This window comes from Juglans regia, chromosome 11, assembly GCF_001411555.2.
Source record: "Juglans regia cultivar Chandler chromosome 11, Walnut 2.0, whole genome shotgun sequence".
NCBI lineage: Eukaryota > Viridiplantae > Streptophyta > Magnoliopsida > Fagales > Juglandaceae > Juglans > Juglans regia.
In genome coordinates, this window is record NC_049911.1 from 35,458,076 (window position 1) to 35,474,303 (window position 16,228).

At 34.6% G+C, this 16,228-nt stretch overlaps 3 protein-coding genes and 1 pseudogene across 3 annotated transcripts; all 4 read right to left on the reverse strand.

The window, feature by feature from the left end:
* Positions 1-1,081: 1,081 nt before the first annotated feature.
* On the reverse strand, positions 1,082-2,277 carry LOC109009631 (probable 2-oxoglutarate-dependent dioxygenase AOP1). Its single transcript, XM_018990212.1, has 3 exons — positions 1,889-2,277; positions 1,422-1,743; positions 1,082-1,336 (listed from the first exon to the last, which is right to left on the reverse strand). Exons 1-3 carry the CDS (start codon positions 2,275-2,277, stop codon positions 1,082-1,084), a joined length of 966 nt encoding a protein of 321 aa, XP_018845757.1.
* Positions 2,278-6,855: 4,578 nt separating this feature from the next.
* Positions 6,856-8,206, reverse strand: LOC109009428 (probable 2-oxoglutarate-dependent dioxygenase AOP1). Its single transcript, XM_018989883.1, has 3 exons — positions 7,824-8,206; positions 7,294-7,615; positions 6,856-7,125 (listed from the first exon to the last, which is right to left on the reverse strand). Exons 1-3 carry the CDS (start codon positions 8,204-8,206, stop codon positions 6,856-6,858), a joined length of 975 nt encoding a protein of 324 aa, XP_018845428.1.
* A 1,247-nt stretch (positions 8,207-9,453) lies between these two features.
* On the reverse strand, positions 9,454-10,782 carry LOC109009444 (probable 2-oxoglutarate-dependent dioxygenase AOP1). Its single transcript, XM_018989898.2, has 3 exons — positions 10,403-10,782; positions 9,883-10,201; positions 9,454-9,708 (listed from the first exon to the last, which is right to left on the reverse strand). Exons 1-3 carry the CDS (start codon positions 10,780-10,782, stop codon positions 9,454-9,456), a joined length of 954 nt encoding a protein of 317 aa, XP_018845443.2.
* A 3,531-nt stretch (positions 10,783-14,313) lies between these two features.
* LOC109001758 lies at positions 14,314-15,751 on the reverse strand (annotated as a pseudogene).
* Between the last annotated feature and the right edge of the window lie 477 nt (positions 15,752-16,228).

Consider the following 16,228-nt stretch of genomic DNA (forward strand, 5'->3'; position numbering starts at 1 on the left):
TTAATAATATTATAAATTCTTTTTTTTAAAAAAATATTTAAGAACATAAAAAGAATATAAAAATAAAATAAAAAAACTGCCCTTGTCGGCACCCATCTCGTGCTACACCTCTAATTTCAAAGTTCAAACCAAGCCCACATTCGAACTGTTTTGTAATTGTTGAATGTAGATTGGTGGAGTTGGGCTCGCTAGTTCTGTTATCAATGGGCTGTCTGGGCCATCTAACCTCTGGGCTCACCTTCTATCTTTGCGCACCTTCTATGTCTTAGAAATTCAACCACATCTACCTACGAAAAATATGTTAATTGCAAAATTCATCATTGGATTTTTTACTTTTTATTTTATAAGATTTTTTGGGGTTTCAACTTATAAATAATTAATCCAAATTTTAAAACACTAATAAATCTATAAACTAACATGACTTCATATAATACGTTATATCTAATTTATAATAAAAGCAGTTTTACAACCTAACGTATGACATAAAAACATATCAATTTGTAGATTTAATTTTTTAAAATCACTAAAATATTTATCTTCTAATAATATATCCTAAACAATATAATTTTTTGAAGTTTAGTATATAGCAAGGATCGGATCATTTGTTTTTTAAATATAACCTAGCTAGAGTATATTTAAAATTAGGCAATATTAATCAATAATCAATGGTTGGATTTTAAGGGGAAAAAAACAAGATATAAAAGCTTTCTTTGTGTTATGATGTCTTGTTTGGGAAAACAAATTAAAAAAATGGACCATCAACCATCGAAGAAAGATTTTGAACGCATTGATCGCGAGTATATATAGGGTTTCCTTGGTGGCGCATGGTGATACAATAGACGGCCACCAGATATTTAAAGTCTACGTACGATCAATAGACATCAATTAAACATAAATGAAGGCCAAAATTAAGTAAAAAAAACACGTATGAATGGAAGAAGAACAGAAGTAGAAAGGCCTTGAAACGACCACAACTTTATTAAGCCAAAGTAGAGCTTTATTTTTACATGCATGCTTGTATAAGCCATGCAAATACTACTAGGACTGATCATGTATTCGCCAGCAAGTTAATTAAGACGTTCTACATCCCTGCAAATGAGAGCATGTGCATATGATAGTCTATGGAACTTGCCATCTCCGAATAGGTGAAATCGAGATAATCCTTGTAACGGAACTCTTTGAGCACTTGGGGATGTTCTTCATCAACAAGCTCTTTTGGTGCCTTGATATTGCTTGCATCCATGGGAACTGCAAAAACTCCGAAAGAATAACGCTCTTTATCTCCAGTCATCATCACCCTATGATTCACAGCATGCATTCTGCAATTACTCCACGCCTGCAAAATCAATATATATCAGATGTTGTTAATAAAAAGTTATGTTTGTAGGATATGATCTCCAACTATAAAGATTTATATATACCTTTAGGAGATCTCCAACAATAAAGATGAAAGAGGTAGGAGATGGAGACAATTTAATCCATTGCCCGTTCTTGGTTTCAACTTCAAGACCTGAAACTTGATCTTCACAGAGGAATGTAAACAATACTTTATCAGTATGAGCTGCCAACCCTTTCACAGATTCCCCAGATGTGGAATTAGTTTCGTATCTCATTATCCTTAGAAGTGTCTCACATTCCATGATTGACTCTAATTTCTCTCCCAAACCATAACCATCAAGAATCATCGTTCCAATTAAATGGCTCAGCTCGTCCAGCAACTTCATCATGGAACTAACAGTTTGGCTGCAGTGGGAAATAGATAAAAAATTAAAAGAGAGAGAGAGAGAGAGAGAGAACTTTTTTATGAGCTAGCTAGTTTTTAGAATTTGTTGAACATGATGACAAAAAGAAGAAGAAGTGATCTTTGAGGAATCTAGATTAATCTCACCAGAAGTGATCATGACCATTAGGCCACATTAAATCCATGAAGCTTTTGAGGGAGTCATAGTTAGAGGCATTTTCAATGCCAAAACTCTCGAACAAGGGACTGACAGGATTCTTCCGTCCAACGTAGCCACGGCCAGGCCTTGTTGGATTAACATTTTTCTGCTTTATATCCGAAGGAAGGCCATAAAGCTGTCTGATCACCGAGAATATCTCAGCTTTTAATTGTATAGGTATCTCTTCAAACATTAGTTGGAAACATCCATAATTTTCACAAGCCTCCCGAACTTTGTCGCACAAATTGTTCCACCCTTCAGTTCCTCGGTCCAATTCTTTCAGCCCCTTTGAGAACTTGATGACTGGAATCTGAAACGCCTGAGGATTCAAACCCATTTTTGATTTCCACGTTTAAAGAAGTTGATGATATATACATATATATACGTATATATCGTATGCATGCATGGCTAGCTGTTACAAACTAGGGTTTCTTGTTATGACAGTTCACAAGTTGACATTGAGATAGAACCAAATTGCCGATTGGAATCTTAGATCTGATAGCAGGACACGTAAGAGTGACGTCGTCATTACAGTCTAATTTAAAGGGAGGCTAGGGGTAGGTTGGGACTTGGAGAGTAAATTAACTAATTAAACAATGACGTTAATGCATTAATATTAATTATATTTTGACTAGAGGCATAAAACTAGTACTGCCTGTTTACAAGATCCAAAGTAGCTTAAGCTAGCAGATTTTGTTTATTTCCTTGTATTCCCTTTCACGTCAATTTTTATGTTTAAATTAATTTAAATGGCCCCTAATATATATTACAAAAAAATATGCTTCCAAAAGCAGAAGCTGAATTCTAAAATATAGATTGAAACGCAAAACACATGAAAATGAGTAAATATTTTACAGCAGGTTGATTCATGACAAGTTCAGACAATAATATTAATTATGATCATGATACAAAGTACGTATGTGCATGATATATATATAAATGATAAACATGCATAGACATTTTATATATATAATGGATACGGTTTTCATGCTGATCAATTCATGAATACATTGTTGATCATATCCATAATACTGAATATTTAATAAAAGAATGATTTAGGATACGTACGTACCCAAATGAATCTTTGCTATGAATAGCACAGCCAAGACTTGCTATTCTAATTCCCTCCAACTTACTGATATAACAACGTTAGAAGTTGTAAAAAATAATAATAAAAAAAAAAGAAAAAGAGAGCACTTATGACATGTTTCATTTGTGACAAGAATCATGACTATTTGTGATGAGAATTGATTCATTTTGGTAAAAAATGATCATTTTGCGATGTGTTTTGTATCATTACCAACGACCTCTAGTTATATCCTGCAATCAAAGGTAAGTGAGCTCGATGGGACACCACTGATACCTAAGTCAATATATAGTGTGAAGAGTATTTCAAGCTTCAAGGTGATCATAAGTTACCTAAGGCAAGTTTTTTTCCTTTATTTATATGAGTTGGTCACGTGATGAGAAGACTTATTAGACGACGTAACTTCCATTGATCCTTGTTGGGTTACGGATTGTTAAGGATCTCAATCAGCCATTATGCTAGAGGGATTTAATACCCCGAATAGGTATTCTAGACGTATATCACGCTAGAGATAAATTATTTGTCTGTTATGTCATTAATCCGTGGTTAATGATAGCTGGATTCGAATTCCGTATTGGCGCATCTTGGTTGTTGGTCCTTTGATCACCGGATCATGGGCCTTAACCTTCGATTTGTGGGCCTTCACAATTATGGGTACGACCAACTCTTTAAGAGGGACTATTCGACCCTCCATTCCTAGTTAATAATTCACTGCAAATAAGTATTTTTGGGTGGAGAAAGATCAAGGCTTTAATGGAATCATGTACGTACGTAGTTGTGTTGGATTGAATTATATGGACAACAAGCACATTAACATGTTTTATAATTTAAGTTGTATGCAGTAAGAAAGATTGGAGTGGGATGATGTGAATTAATACTAATTATATTGAAGTGATATATGGTTATGGTTTTGTGAAGCTATGATTGTAATTTATTAAACTTTGTGATTGCGTTGTGTATCTAAATGTATAAATGATATGGATAGATCTTATGTATTGAATTTATAAAAAAACTTATGTAAAACTTATACACACTACAAAAAAATAGATTATTTCCAACGATTTTAAGATCGTTGAAAAAAAAATCGCTGCAAATACTATTTATTTGCGGCGATTTAAAGCTCACAGCTCAATTCCAAAGCCAAATTTGGAAAATGCTAATGAGAAATCACTGTTATGTTATCTGCGGCGATATGCCAAAAACCATTGTGAGTCTGTGACTATAGTGGCTATTTTCTTTCCGTCAAATAGTAAAATCGCCACAATAAATACATTTTGCGGCGAACATTGTCGCCATAAAAGTTTTATGTGGCCAGTTAAGTGCTTATTATCGGCGAATCAAAAGCGCCGGAAATAGCATTTTACAAAATTTATGAATAACTATACACGACTATTTCAGGCAAAATTTACCTCCACAAATATATAGTTCCAACCATTTTTGATTCGTTGTTTCATCATTTGCGGCGAGGATTTCAGATTTTGCAACGATATTAAGTTGCCACAAAAAAAAAAATTGATAAAACTTAATTACCTGGCACGTTTCCTTTTAGTCATTTCCCTTCGTCTCCCCCTTCTCCCCCTCTCTCCGTTAATTTTTGGGACATTTGTGACATACTAAAATTGCCATGAATAATATTTTTTTGCGACAATTTTTGTCTATTGTTGAAATTGATTAAAAAAATGATACTTTTATTTCATAAAAGATACAGGGATTTAAAAATCACCACAACTGATCAAATGTAGCGATTTTTAGAAGTATTTACAATGATTTTTAGAGCTGAAAAATGTCTGATTTCGTGTAGTGATATTCTGTATTGGGTATTGACTTGCTTATGGATTCGTTGATTCTCTATTTTGCCTTTTTTTAATAAATCTGTTTGATTGTTGGGAAAATGTTGAAGGAAAAAAGTCCAAATTGATTGTAGGGTTAATCTCTTCAGCAGATCTAGGTTGGGTAGGTCATGATAATGATCTGGTCCGGCATCTTCAAAACAGACGGGGAGAAATCGGACTGAGAGAACAAGGTGATTGGATTCGGACTGGGACTAGGGCAAATTTGGGGGTGAGATGAGAATTTTTTGTTTTGTTTTAATGTTTAAAATATTATGTTTTAGTATTATTATTATTTTGAAATTTGAAAAAATTGAATTGGGATTTGAAAAAATTGAATTATTTATTATATTTTGTATAGGAATTTGAAAAAAGTGTAATGATGAGATGAAAATTTTGTGTCTCATCCCTTCCCCCAAACTGCCTTTAAGACTCCGTCATGTCGTTTCGAGTCTGTGCGCTCGATCGTCTTGTCGTTTCCTACATATTGTGTCGACTTATCATCATGAATTTGTCTTCAGCACCAATTTTTATTTTTTTTTTATTTTTTTTTAACTATCTCGATCACAAGCTTTTATTTACAATATATAGGTAGCCCTGAATTTCACTTTTTCAATAGAATATTAAAATTTGAATAAGTACTATTGGCAGAAAGTTTCTACCCCAGCATCCACATCATAATTTAATTTTAAAAAAAAAATTTAAATTTTAAATTTTACAAATCAAATTATATTAATTGGATGGTGTGAAGTAGATTTAAAATATTATTGCTCAAAAAGCCTTTTAGCTAGTCATGTATTGCCGTTTTTTGTATCGGACTTAGCTTCATTTTGTAAATATTGATGAATGAGAATGTTTACATATATAATTCATAATTTTTAACTTTCGTGTCTATTACATAAAAATTTCTCAATATATATATGGATATATTCTTTTGATAAGGGAGTTGTCATTGGCGCAGATATATTATGAAAAATTTTAGTCATTATCTTTAAATTATAATTTTTTATTTATTTATTTATTTTTTAATTTAATAAATATATTATGTAACCATATATACATAATGAATAGAAAAATTAAATTAATTTAGTAAAAATAAAAAAATTAAATATATATAATATAGTATAATTAGATAATAGGATCGATCCATCTCACGTCGTAATTACACGGTGATCGTATCCTTGTTTGAATTTTTCTACGGCATCATGTCACATCATATGGATTAGCCCGATCGAGCTGTTGACTAAAGGTGAGTTTGGTTATCAAATTCATCTCAACTCATCATTACAATTTTTTCAAATCTCAATACAAAATATAATAAATAATTCAACTTTTTCAAATCCTAAAATAATAATAATATTAAAAAATAATATTTTAATAATATTTTATCATCTCAACTCAACTCAACTCAACTCACTTCAACATCCAAACACAACCTATAGCCACGAGATGATCAGAACTCGAAAAAAAATTAATGAAGGTGGGGCAAAAAAATAAATAAATAAATAAAAGTGTTATAACAGAATTGGTCGAGTTATAAGATCATGAAACAACGACTAGTTTTTTAATTCATTAACGATTTGTAAAAATTTTAAGTATAAAATCCTCACATAGGTTCTTTTTATAAAGGTGATCGAATCGTACCAAAAGAAATATAATTTTTTGTTTTTTTATAGACTTTAATTTTTTTAAAGAACTTAGGACTTGTAAAAATTGAGCACCAGTAGTACTAGATGATCAGCCTCCAGTATTATTTTATTCATGCGTATAAGACTATAAGTACGTAGCTAGTATGGCCAACGTACGTACGTACAAGGCCAGTTTATTTAGCCAATTACTGGCTAATGGCTATATACATATATATATAGGCCAACGTACGTATATATACGTACAAGGCCTGTTTATTTAGCCAATTAATTACTGGCTATATATATATATATGTTACATGCATGCAGCTTTAAACTGATCAGTACCACACTGTGCATATTTGCAGTTCAATTTATATCCCTGCAAATGCGAATATTTTCAATACGTGATCTGGGCGATTGTCCCGTCCACCGGCCTCGAACTTTCGAAGGTAGAACTTGACATAATCTGCGAAGTCAAACTCTCTAAGAAGTTGGGGATGTTCTTCATCAATAAACTCTTTTGGTGCCTTGACAATGCTGCCATCCACTGGAAATGCAAAAGCTCCGAAAGAATAACGGTCTTTATCCCCGCCCATCGTCACTCTGTGCTTTACGGCATGCATTCTGCAATTACTCCATGCCTGCAAAATGATCGATCAATACCCACTATCAATTAACATCAAATATTTTTATGATCTGGCCTATATATAGTATATTTTGTAACGTTCTGCATGCATGGGTTAATGTCACTTAATTAGCAAACAAGATGAATCTATGTATATAGAGTAGAGAATTATATGTGTATGTACCATTAGACAATCTCCAACAAAAAAGACGAAGGAGCTAGGAGATGGAGACAGTTTAATCCATTGCCCATCCTTGGTCTCAATTTCAAGGCCTGAAATTTGATCTTCACAGAGGATTGTACCCAATCCTGTATCAATATGAGCTCTGAGCCCTTCCATAGATTCCCCTGATGGGGGAGCCTTGTATTTCATTAGCCTTAGTAGTGTACTTTTGCATTCCAAGATTGACTCTTTTTTCTCCCCCAAACCATAAGCATCAAGAATCATCAATTCTAGTATATGTTCCAGCTCGTCCAGCAACTTAACCATAGAAATAAATGCCTGGCTGTTGAAAGCATGCAATACAGCATGCATGCATTAATATGCATTATAAACGATTAAATATACAGAAAGAAAGAGCGACCTTAATTTTTCTTTAGCTTATAATTAATTAGGCTCAATATAAGTACTTTATACTTCGAGTTCTTGAACATGAAAAGGACTTGTGATCAGTATTAATGATGATTCTCACAAGTTGATTCAGTGATTCTCACCAGAATTGGTCATTACCATCCGACCATATTACTTCCGTGAAGCTTTTGAGGGAATCATAGTTAGAGCCATCTTCAATTGCAAAGGCCTCGTACAAGGGACCTAAAGAACCCTGTCCCATGTAGCCACGGCTAGGTCTCGTTGGATTTACACCTTTCTGCTTGGCATCCAAAGGAAGGTCAAAAAGCTGTCTCGCCGCCGAGAAAGCCTCAGTCCTTAAGTCTATAGGGATCTTGTCATAGATTACTTCGAAACATCCATAATTTTCACAAGCTTCTCGAACTCTCTTGCACAAGTTGTGCCACCCTTCACTTCCTCGATTCAAGTCCGAGCCCATTGAGAGCTTGATGACTGGAACCTGAATTATATGAGAATATGAACCCATTTTTTATTGCCGCAATATTGCAAAATTTAATCGCATATAAATAGATGTAGCCTATGCCTATCAGTTAGAAGGCTTCCTTCGTTCCTTCATGCACGGTGCACATGCAGTTCTGATCAAGTTGACATTATTGATCAGATACGACAAAACTGCCGATTGGAATCTTAGACCTAATCACCGAGATGGGGAGTTGGAGAGTAAAGTAATCAATTATGACTGTCAGCAGCTAAATCACGACGTACTTAACACTGATTGAAGTGACAAAGCTGATCACTGTTTAATTACAATATCCCACGTAGATTAATTAATTAAGCATCTCGATCGGTATTCCTAAACAATATATATATATATATATGTGTATGTATAAATGCTTGTCGATCAATTTTCATGTTTTAACGACCAGTACATGAGCATAGCATATACAAAAGATCAAAGAATTAGTCGGAAAGTAGATTTTATACGCTACTAGTATAATACACTTACATATATATATATATATATATATTTCATACAAAACCAATTAAGCGTTAAATTAGCCGTAGAAATAAATAATAATAAAACGAGATAGAGACTGTGATGAGAGAGGCTAGCTGAAATATACATTTGGCCGGTTGATACATAAAAATGGGGCCCACTACAAAAAGATGTTTATTTATTCTCAATTATTTTTTATTAAAATGAATCTCTCATTTATGTTGCAAATAATTAACTTTTCATAAATGTCCGTTTTTTCCCGTAATAGGGTTGCTTTTTGTAGTCTTACAGTGTTTGTCCCAAGTCATATTTGTGTTGAGAAAAATTTTCTTGCGAGTAGTTTCGGTATTAAACTGTACATCAATATTAAATATAAGGTATTTTATTTATTTATTTTTATAATAAAAAAAATTATATGAATATTAATACACAGTTTGATGAACCAAATCGCTTCTACCTAGCAAATTCCTGTTGATTGTATAAGGTTTCGGTGTTTATAATGTATTAGCCAAATCGGTTAAATGAATGTATGGGATCGAGAAAAGAAAAAGAGGTTGAGAAAGGTACGTGAAACAACGGTCACAACTTAATTAACAAGCCAACCAGCTTTATTTAGCATTCTAATTTCTCACACCTTAATTTAACAAGAGGTACATTAACCACCTCTCTCTCTCTCTCTCTCTCTCTCTCATTTTCCTATCCAACCAGCTTTATTTGCTTTATTTTACATTAATAAACTGGCATGCATGAGCAATATCGCCAACATGAAGTCGATCCTATATCCCTGCAAATACAAACATTTGCATTTCTGAGTCTGTTGCCCGTCCCTCCTCTGAATTTCTGAACTTGACAAAATCCAAATAATCAAACTCTTTGAAAACTTGGGGATGTTCTTCATCTATAAGCTCTTTGGGTGCCTTGATGATGCTACCATCTACTGGAGCTCCAAAAATTGCCAAAGAATAACGGTCTTTGTCCCCGCTCATCATCACTCTGTGCCTCGCTGAACGCATTCTCCCATTACTCCATGCCTGCAAAATCAGTTTACATTGTCCAACATCAGCAGTTTTTAGCCTATTATATATGTTTCGTACGTAAATGTTGGTTTGATGTCACCAAAGAAGCTAGGCGCCTAAGCAAACTCCAATTTCTACTTACGGAGACAAACATGCATCATGTAAACATACAGAAGAGAATTATAATACCATTAGAAGATCTCCAACAAAAAAGATGAAAGAGTTGGGAGATGGAGACAATCTAATCCATTGCCCATCCTTGGTTTCAATTTCAAGGCCTGGAACTTGATCGTCACAGAGAAGTGTATACGATCCCATATCAGTATGAGGAACCAACCCATTCATATATTCCCCAGATGGGGGAGCTTGGTATTTCATTAACCTTAGCAGTGGCTCACATTTCATGATTGACTCCATTTTCTCTCCCAAACCAAAACCATCAAGAATCATCGTTCCGATTAAATGGTTCAGCCCGTCCAGCGACTTTAACATTACAGTTACAGCTGGGCTGTTGAAAACATGAATACAACATGCATTAAAAAAACAAAAAAGAAGGAAAAGAAGAACAGCTTTTTTTCCAGCAATTTTAATATAATATATAATGCGTGCCTTGGAGGTAAAAGCTAGCTAACTGTTTCTGAGAGCTAGTTCTTAGAAGTTCCATGAACACGAAAAAGAAGAAGTGATTTTTAAGCAGGAAGATACTTACAGGAAGAGATCATGATCATTAGGCCACATTAACTCCGAGAAGCTTTTGAGGGAGTCATAGTTAAAGGCATCGTCAATGCCAAAGCTCTCGTACAAGGGAACTGCAGCTATCTGTCCCAAGTAGCCGGAGTTAGGCTTTGGACTAACATTTTTCTTCTTTATATCCAAGGGAAGGTCAAAAAGTTGTCGTATCCCTGAGAAGGTCTCAGCCCTCGATTGTATAGGCATCTTATCATACACTAGTTCGAAACATCCATAATTTTCACAAGCCTCTCGAACTCTCTTGCACAAGTTGTGCCACCCTTCAGTTCCTCGGTCCAAGTCCTTGGAGTCCGTTGAGAACTTGATGACTGGAATCTGAAACTCATTATCTGAAACCATTTTCGATTTCCATGTAATAGATCGATGCTTCTGTTATATATATATACATATATATCCATGAGATACCTGCATATGCATGCACCAAACTCCCGATTAGAATAGCTTAGACGACCTAGTCACAGCTAGGGGATGCAAGTGTTGGTGATAGTTTAAAGGGAGGGATGGGGACTTGGAGAGTAAATTAATCGTTGGTGAATGTCAGCGCCATGCAGCTAATTAATTAAACAACGTGCTATTTAAAATATCCAAAATATATAGCTTGAGTGGATTAATCATGTACATCATGTATGTGGCAATATTTCCTGTAATTAATCCCTTAAATGGATTATTAATATATATTCAATGTATTATATGCTTGTCGATCTCCAAACATATGCTTCAGGCCAGCAGCCGAATAATAAAATTTCGTATACACGTACGTGAAAATATGAGATCTCGAACATGTGCACACTATTTATTCTAAAAAAAAAAAATTACAATATTTCAAATGAGGTTGACTCAATGAAAACAAACAAATTAAGTACCCTAGTTATCATCTAATTTTTTTTTTTAACCAAGGTTACCTCTGGATTAATATAATTTTTTGTAATATTAAAGGTGAACATACATAATATTGTTGGATGATTGAAAAATGATGAAGTTTCTAATTAATTGTTGTGCCAATTAAAAGCTGTCTCGCTGCTGAGAAAGCCTCAGTTCTTAATTCTATAGGTATCTTGTCATAGATTACTTCAAAAAACCAGTAATTTTCACAGGCCTCTCGGACTCTCTTGCACAAGTTGTGCCAACCTTCACTTCCTCGATCCAAGTCCGAGCCCATTGAGAGCTTGATGACTGGAACCTGAATATGAGAATATGAACCCATTTTTTATTGCCGCAATACAGCAAATTTTGATCGCATATAAATAGATGTAGCCTATGCCTATCAGTTAGAAGGCTTCCTTCGTTCCTTCATGCACGGTGCACATGCAGTTCTGATCAAGTTGACTATTATGAGATAAAACAAAACTGCCGATTGGAATCTTAGACCTAATCACAGAGATGGGGAATTGGAATTCTTGATGTGATTAATTAGACCTAATCACCATTTCTACGTTCAAAACTTCAAACACACTCCATACTCTCATTGACAACAGCAACACAATTGTAGGAGTGAACAGAGGAGCTAACGCACGAAGACAAGTTGTCCCTGGTAAGGTTCCATGTCCGTTATCCTATTTTTTTTCTCTTTTTTGGCACACCTATTTTTTTTCAAACAAACCTTAGCTATACTTAATTTTTTTTCAATTATTTGAACAGCTGTTTACCAAAATAAAAATATATCAAGTGATATATCTAACATCCGAATGGGGTGGAATCATAGTTGTCCCAGATAATTATTACTTTATAGGACTTCTTATTTCTCTGTTGATATCTATGAGCTAAGTTCTATAAATAATTTGTCTTATGATTAGTTGGGTGCCAAAGCTATTAGATTGTACTAATGTTTCAAAATGCACTCAGATATATGTTCAATTTGAATGTGTCGACCGATTGATGAACTCCATTATGATTTATGACCTACATGTCATAAACAGTTTGTTGCAAGGGCTGTTTACCATTTGTTGTGAGGGCTTTCATTGGTGTTGGAAACTAGTATGTCTCTTGGATGTGCGTTACTTGATGTTTATGCTTTGTGACAGTGAGTGTGTGTTAAATGTGTAATTTGGTGGGAGAGAAAGTGACTCCCCCACCTCCCACATGCATAGCCTTCTGTGATTAGGTCCAAGTTATAGTATTATTGTCGTTGTTAAAAGATGTTTGTATCACCACTTTACTCTGCAGTGCTTATGTCAAAGTACCCAACAACCTGTTCAATACAAAAGCCACTTATTGACAGAAATTTGAAAATGAAATCTGATCAATGTCTAAAGAAATTCACCAAGAATGTTCGGAGGACTAGGTCTTCAACCGAATCATTGTGGTTTCGCTCTACAGCAGGGTGCCTCAAGCCGCTCTTTTTTGTAGGTTGTGATGACGACGACTGCAACAACAGGGCAACGATCATATGTGGAATGAACGACGACGACCAAAAAAGCACGACGGCGATGAAAAATAGATTCAACGCACGACGGCGACCTCTCTGGTTTCGCTCTATAGCATCCAACCCAAAGCAGTTCTTTTCACTTGATTTTCCTCCAACGCTCAACGACGACGAAAGACGAATCCAACGCACTACAAAGATCTCTCTGATTTTGATCTTCCTCTTTGGTTTTGCTCTAACGCATCCAACCCAAAGTAGCTTTCATTTTTTATTTTCCCTCCTTTTTTTTTAATATTATTGGATGACATGGTGCATCTCGGTTGTCCCTAGATTTATTGATCCCACATAGCTTAATTAAACATCTCGATCGGTATTCCCTAAACAATATATATATATATATATGCTTGTCAATTTTCATGTTTTAACGACCAGTACATGAGAATATACCAAAGATATCCTTCGATATATCCAGGCGGCCAGGTTACGCATCTTGTTAAGATACATATAATATAATCATGTAATTCAAAACACATGGAATTATGAAAATATTTAAAACCAGCTGGGTCCACTCAAGAAAAGTTCAACATGATCCATATAATAATAGCCACTTCATATATATATATATACAAAATCATGCATGTAGATACAAAGAATACCAATTAATAAGGTATATATTATCTAACACATCATGTACTTAAATAATGTTAGATATAAGTTTTAAATAGATAAATTTTATATAAATTTTTTATTATATAATAGATTCTATTAATAAAAAATAATTTATTTTTATATTTTTTTTATAAAAATTTATATAAAATTTATCTATTTAAAAGTTATAAAGATTATTTTTCTTTTAACTAATAATTGCAATCTCTTTATGACAATTTATTATCGGGCGCTGCCGGCCGGTGTGAAATTTTGTCTTGTTCATGATGAAGGTCAATGGTCTTCGTTTGTATTCCGATTGACCAGTTAATAGTTATATTTTTGTAGTGTTTGGGTGCAGATATCATCAATTTCCATAAAAAATATTTAAAGTCATGTAATAATTAATTTGTTGACTAACTGGAAAGCTCTTATAATTAACCAGCGTCCGTGATCTTGGCTTAGCTAGATGATCTACTTGACGTACACCACTACTTTAATTTTCTGATCATGATCATGTCCTGATCCCAGATCAGTTCGCGTCGTTAATTCACCGAACCAATATTCAAACAAACGAAATGGAAACGAAAACGAAATGGCCCAAATAAATTACAGCAACCCATGAACTCGAGTTTAGAGATTAGATTCCTGATCTATAGGTTGCGCTTGTCCGGATCAGAAGAGATCAAAGAAATCGGTCACACAATTAAGGAGATTGTATACACTCTTTATTTCATACAGAATCATTTACTAGTGAAATTAAAAGGGGAAAAATATTAAAAAACGAGAAACAGAGATCAATATATATATATATATATATATGACAACTGACTGATCATCAGATATATATCAGGGTTGATAAAAACGGTCCGTTCCGTTTTAGGGTTTATTTTTTTACCCCAAAAAAAGGCCTAAAACGTGGGGTAAAACGAACCCAGGCCTAAAAGAGGCTGACAAACTTGGGCTCTCAGGCCCTTTAATAAGCCAACCAGCTTTAGTTTACATTCTTAAACTACGTACTATCAACAGTTTCTAAATTTCTGCAAATGCGAACACTTGCTTATCTGAGTCTATGGCCCTTGCCTCCTCTGAGAGGTGGAATCTGATAAAATCCGTGAATTCAAACTCTTTAAGAACTTGGGGATGTTCTTCATCAACAAGCTCCTTTTGTGCCTTGATCATGCTACCATCCACTGGAATTGCAAAAGCTCCGAATGAATAACGGTCTTTATCCCCACTCATCATCACTCTGTGCTTCACAGCACGCATTCTGCAATTACTCCATGCCTGCAAACCAATGTCAACTATCAAATATTAGAAGCTGTTAATCTATGCTTGGTAAAGTTTGGGTAGCCTAAGCATTCTCCAACCTCTACTTATAGTGTAGCCCAATAATGCGCCAGAACACACAAGTGATCAATCTTTTAAATGACACTGCAAAGGTTTTACATACCATTAGATGAAGGAGACAGGAGATGGAGTCAATTTAACCCATTTTCCATCCTTAGTTTCAACTTCAAGGCCTGAAACTTCATCCTCGAATAGGATTGTGGTCCATATTTTATCAGTATGAGGTCCGAGCCCTTTCATATATTCCCCAGCTGGATCAGGAGCTCTGTATCTCATTATCCTCAGCAGTGTCTTGCATGAAATAATTGACTCTGTTTTCTCTCCCAACCCATAACCATCAAGAATCGCCCTTACGATTATATGATTCAGCTCTTCCAGCGACTTCAGTATAGAAATAACAGCTTGGCTATTGGAAACAATTCAACATGCATAAAAAATTTATAAAAAGTAAAGAAGAGTAGAGTAAGATGAAGAAGAGCAAGAAGAATAACTTTTTGCTTTTAGCTGAATAAAATAGAACAGGGATATCATAGAAAAGAAGAGTGTTCTTTTATATAAAAAAGATTCTGATCGTGACCATCAGGCCACATTAATTTCGTGAAGGTTTTGAGGGATTCATAGTTAGATGTATCGTCAATGCCGAAGCTCTCGAACAAGGGAACTGCTGCATTCTGTCCCAAGTAGCCATATATAGTAAGCCTTTGGATTATCATTTTTCTGCTTTGTTTTCAATGGAAGGCCAAAAAGCTGCTTCATCGTTGAAAAGATATCAGCTCTTAGTTGTACAGGCACCTTGTCGTACACTACTTGGAAACAACCGTAAATTTCACAAGAGAATCGAACTCTCATGCAAAGACTATTCCACCCCTTAGTTACTCGGTCCAACTCTTCAGAGCCCACTGGCACTGAGAACTTGATGAATGGAATCTGAAACTGAGGATCTGAACCCATTTTCTATTCAAGTCAGGTTAGAGGTATGCTGATCGATCTTGTGTTCAGATTTATAGTACAAGGGTGTTAGAAGAGAATTTCTTTAGGCGGCAATCGGCATGGTTCTCAAGCTGACGTTGAGATAAAACCAAACTGCCGACTCGAATCTTAGGCATACTCACGAGGCATGCATGCATGCATGCAAGTGTTTCATCATATCTTTTATATATTGTTTGAAGGAAGGGGAGAGAAAAATTGATCCTTGATATGAATGTCAGCAGCTAAACGACAATGTAAAACTTTAAATTGGATGAACAAAACTGGCCGTTTACAAGATCCGAAATGGCTTAAGCTAGCTGAGTATAATGTACATGTATTATTATCTATATATACGTTAAAACAAAGTTAAAACATTAATTTCCTGTATTCCTTTTGGAACACATATGCTTGTCAATTTCCATGTTTCAACGGCTCCAACATATACCAAAATCATTACAT

What these genes read in the sequence shown, in the direction of transcription:
- LOC109009631 (XM_018990212.1), bottom strand. Translation starts at nt 2,277, where the DNA reads ATGGGTTTGAATCCTCAGGCGTTTCAGATTCCAGTCATCAAGTTCTCA. An exon ending in AATGGTCATGATCACTTCTG is followed by an intron (nt 1,744 to 1,888) that starts GTGAGATTAATC and finishes TTCCCACTGCAG; the next exon opens with CCAAACTGTTAGTTCCATGA. An exon ending in TTGTTGGAGATCTCCTAAAG is followed by an intron (nt 1,337 to 1,421) that starts GTATATATAAAT and finishes TTGATTTTGCAG; the next exon opens with GCGTGGAGTAATTGCAGAAT.
- LOC109009444 (XM_018989898.2), bottom strand. Translation starts at nt 10,782, where the DNA reads ATGGTTTCAGATAATGAGTTTCAGATTCCAGTCATCAAGTTCTCAACG. An exon ending in AATGATCATGATCTCTTCCT is followed by an intron (nt 10,202 to 10,402) that starts GTAAGTATCTTC and finishes TGTTTTCAACAG; the next exon opens with CCCAGCTGTAACTGTAATGT. An exon ending in TTGTTGGAGATCTTCTAATG is followed by an intron (nt 9,709 to 9,882) that starts GTATTATAATTC and finishes CTGATTTTGCAG; the next exon opens with GCATGGAGTAATGGGAGAAT.
- LOC109009428 (XM_018989883.1), bottom strand. Translation starts at nt 8,206, where the DNA reads ATGGGTTCATATTCTCATATAATTCAGGTTCCAGTCATCAAGCTCTCA. An exon ending in GATGGTAATGACCAATTCTG is followed by an intron (nt 7,616 to 7,823) that starts GTGAGAATCACT and finishes TGCTTTCAACAG; the next exon opens with CCAGGCATTTATTTCTATGG. An exon ending in TTGTTGGAGATTGTCTAATG is followed by an intron (nt 7,126 to 7,293) that starts GTACATACACAT and finishes ATCATTTTGCAG; the next exon opens with GCATGGAGTAATTGCAGAAT.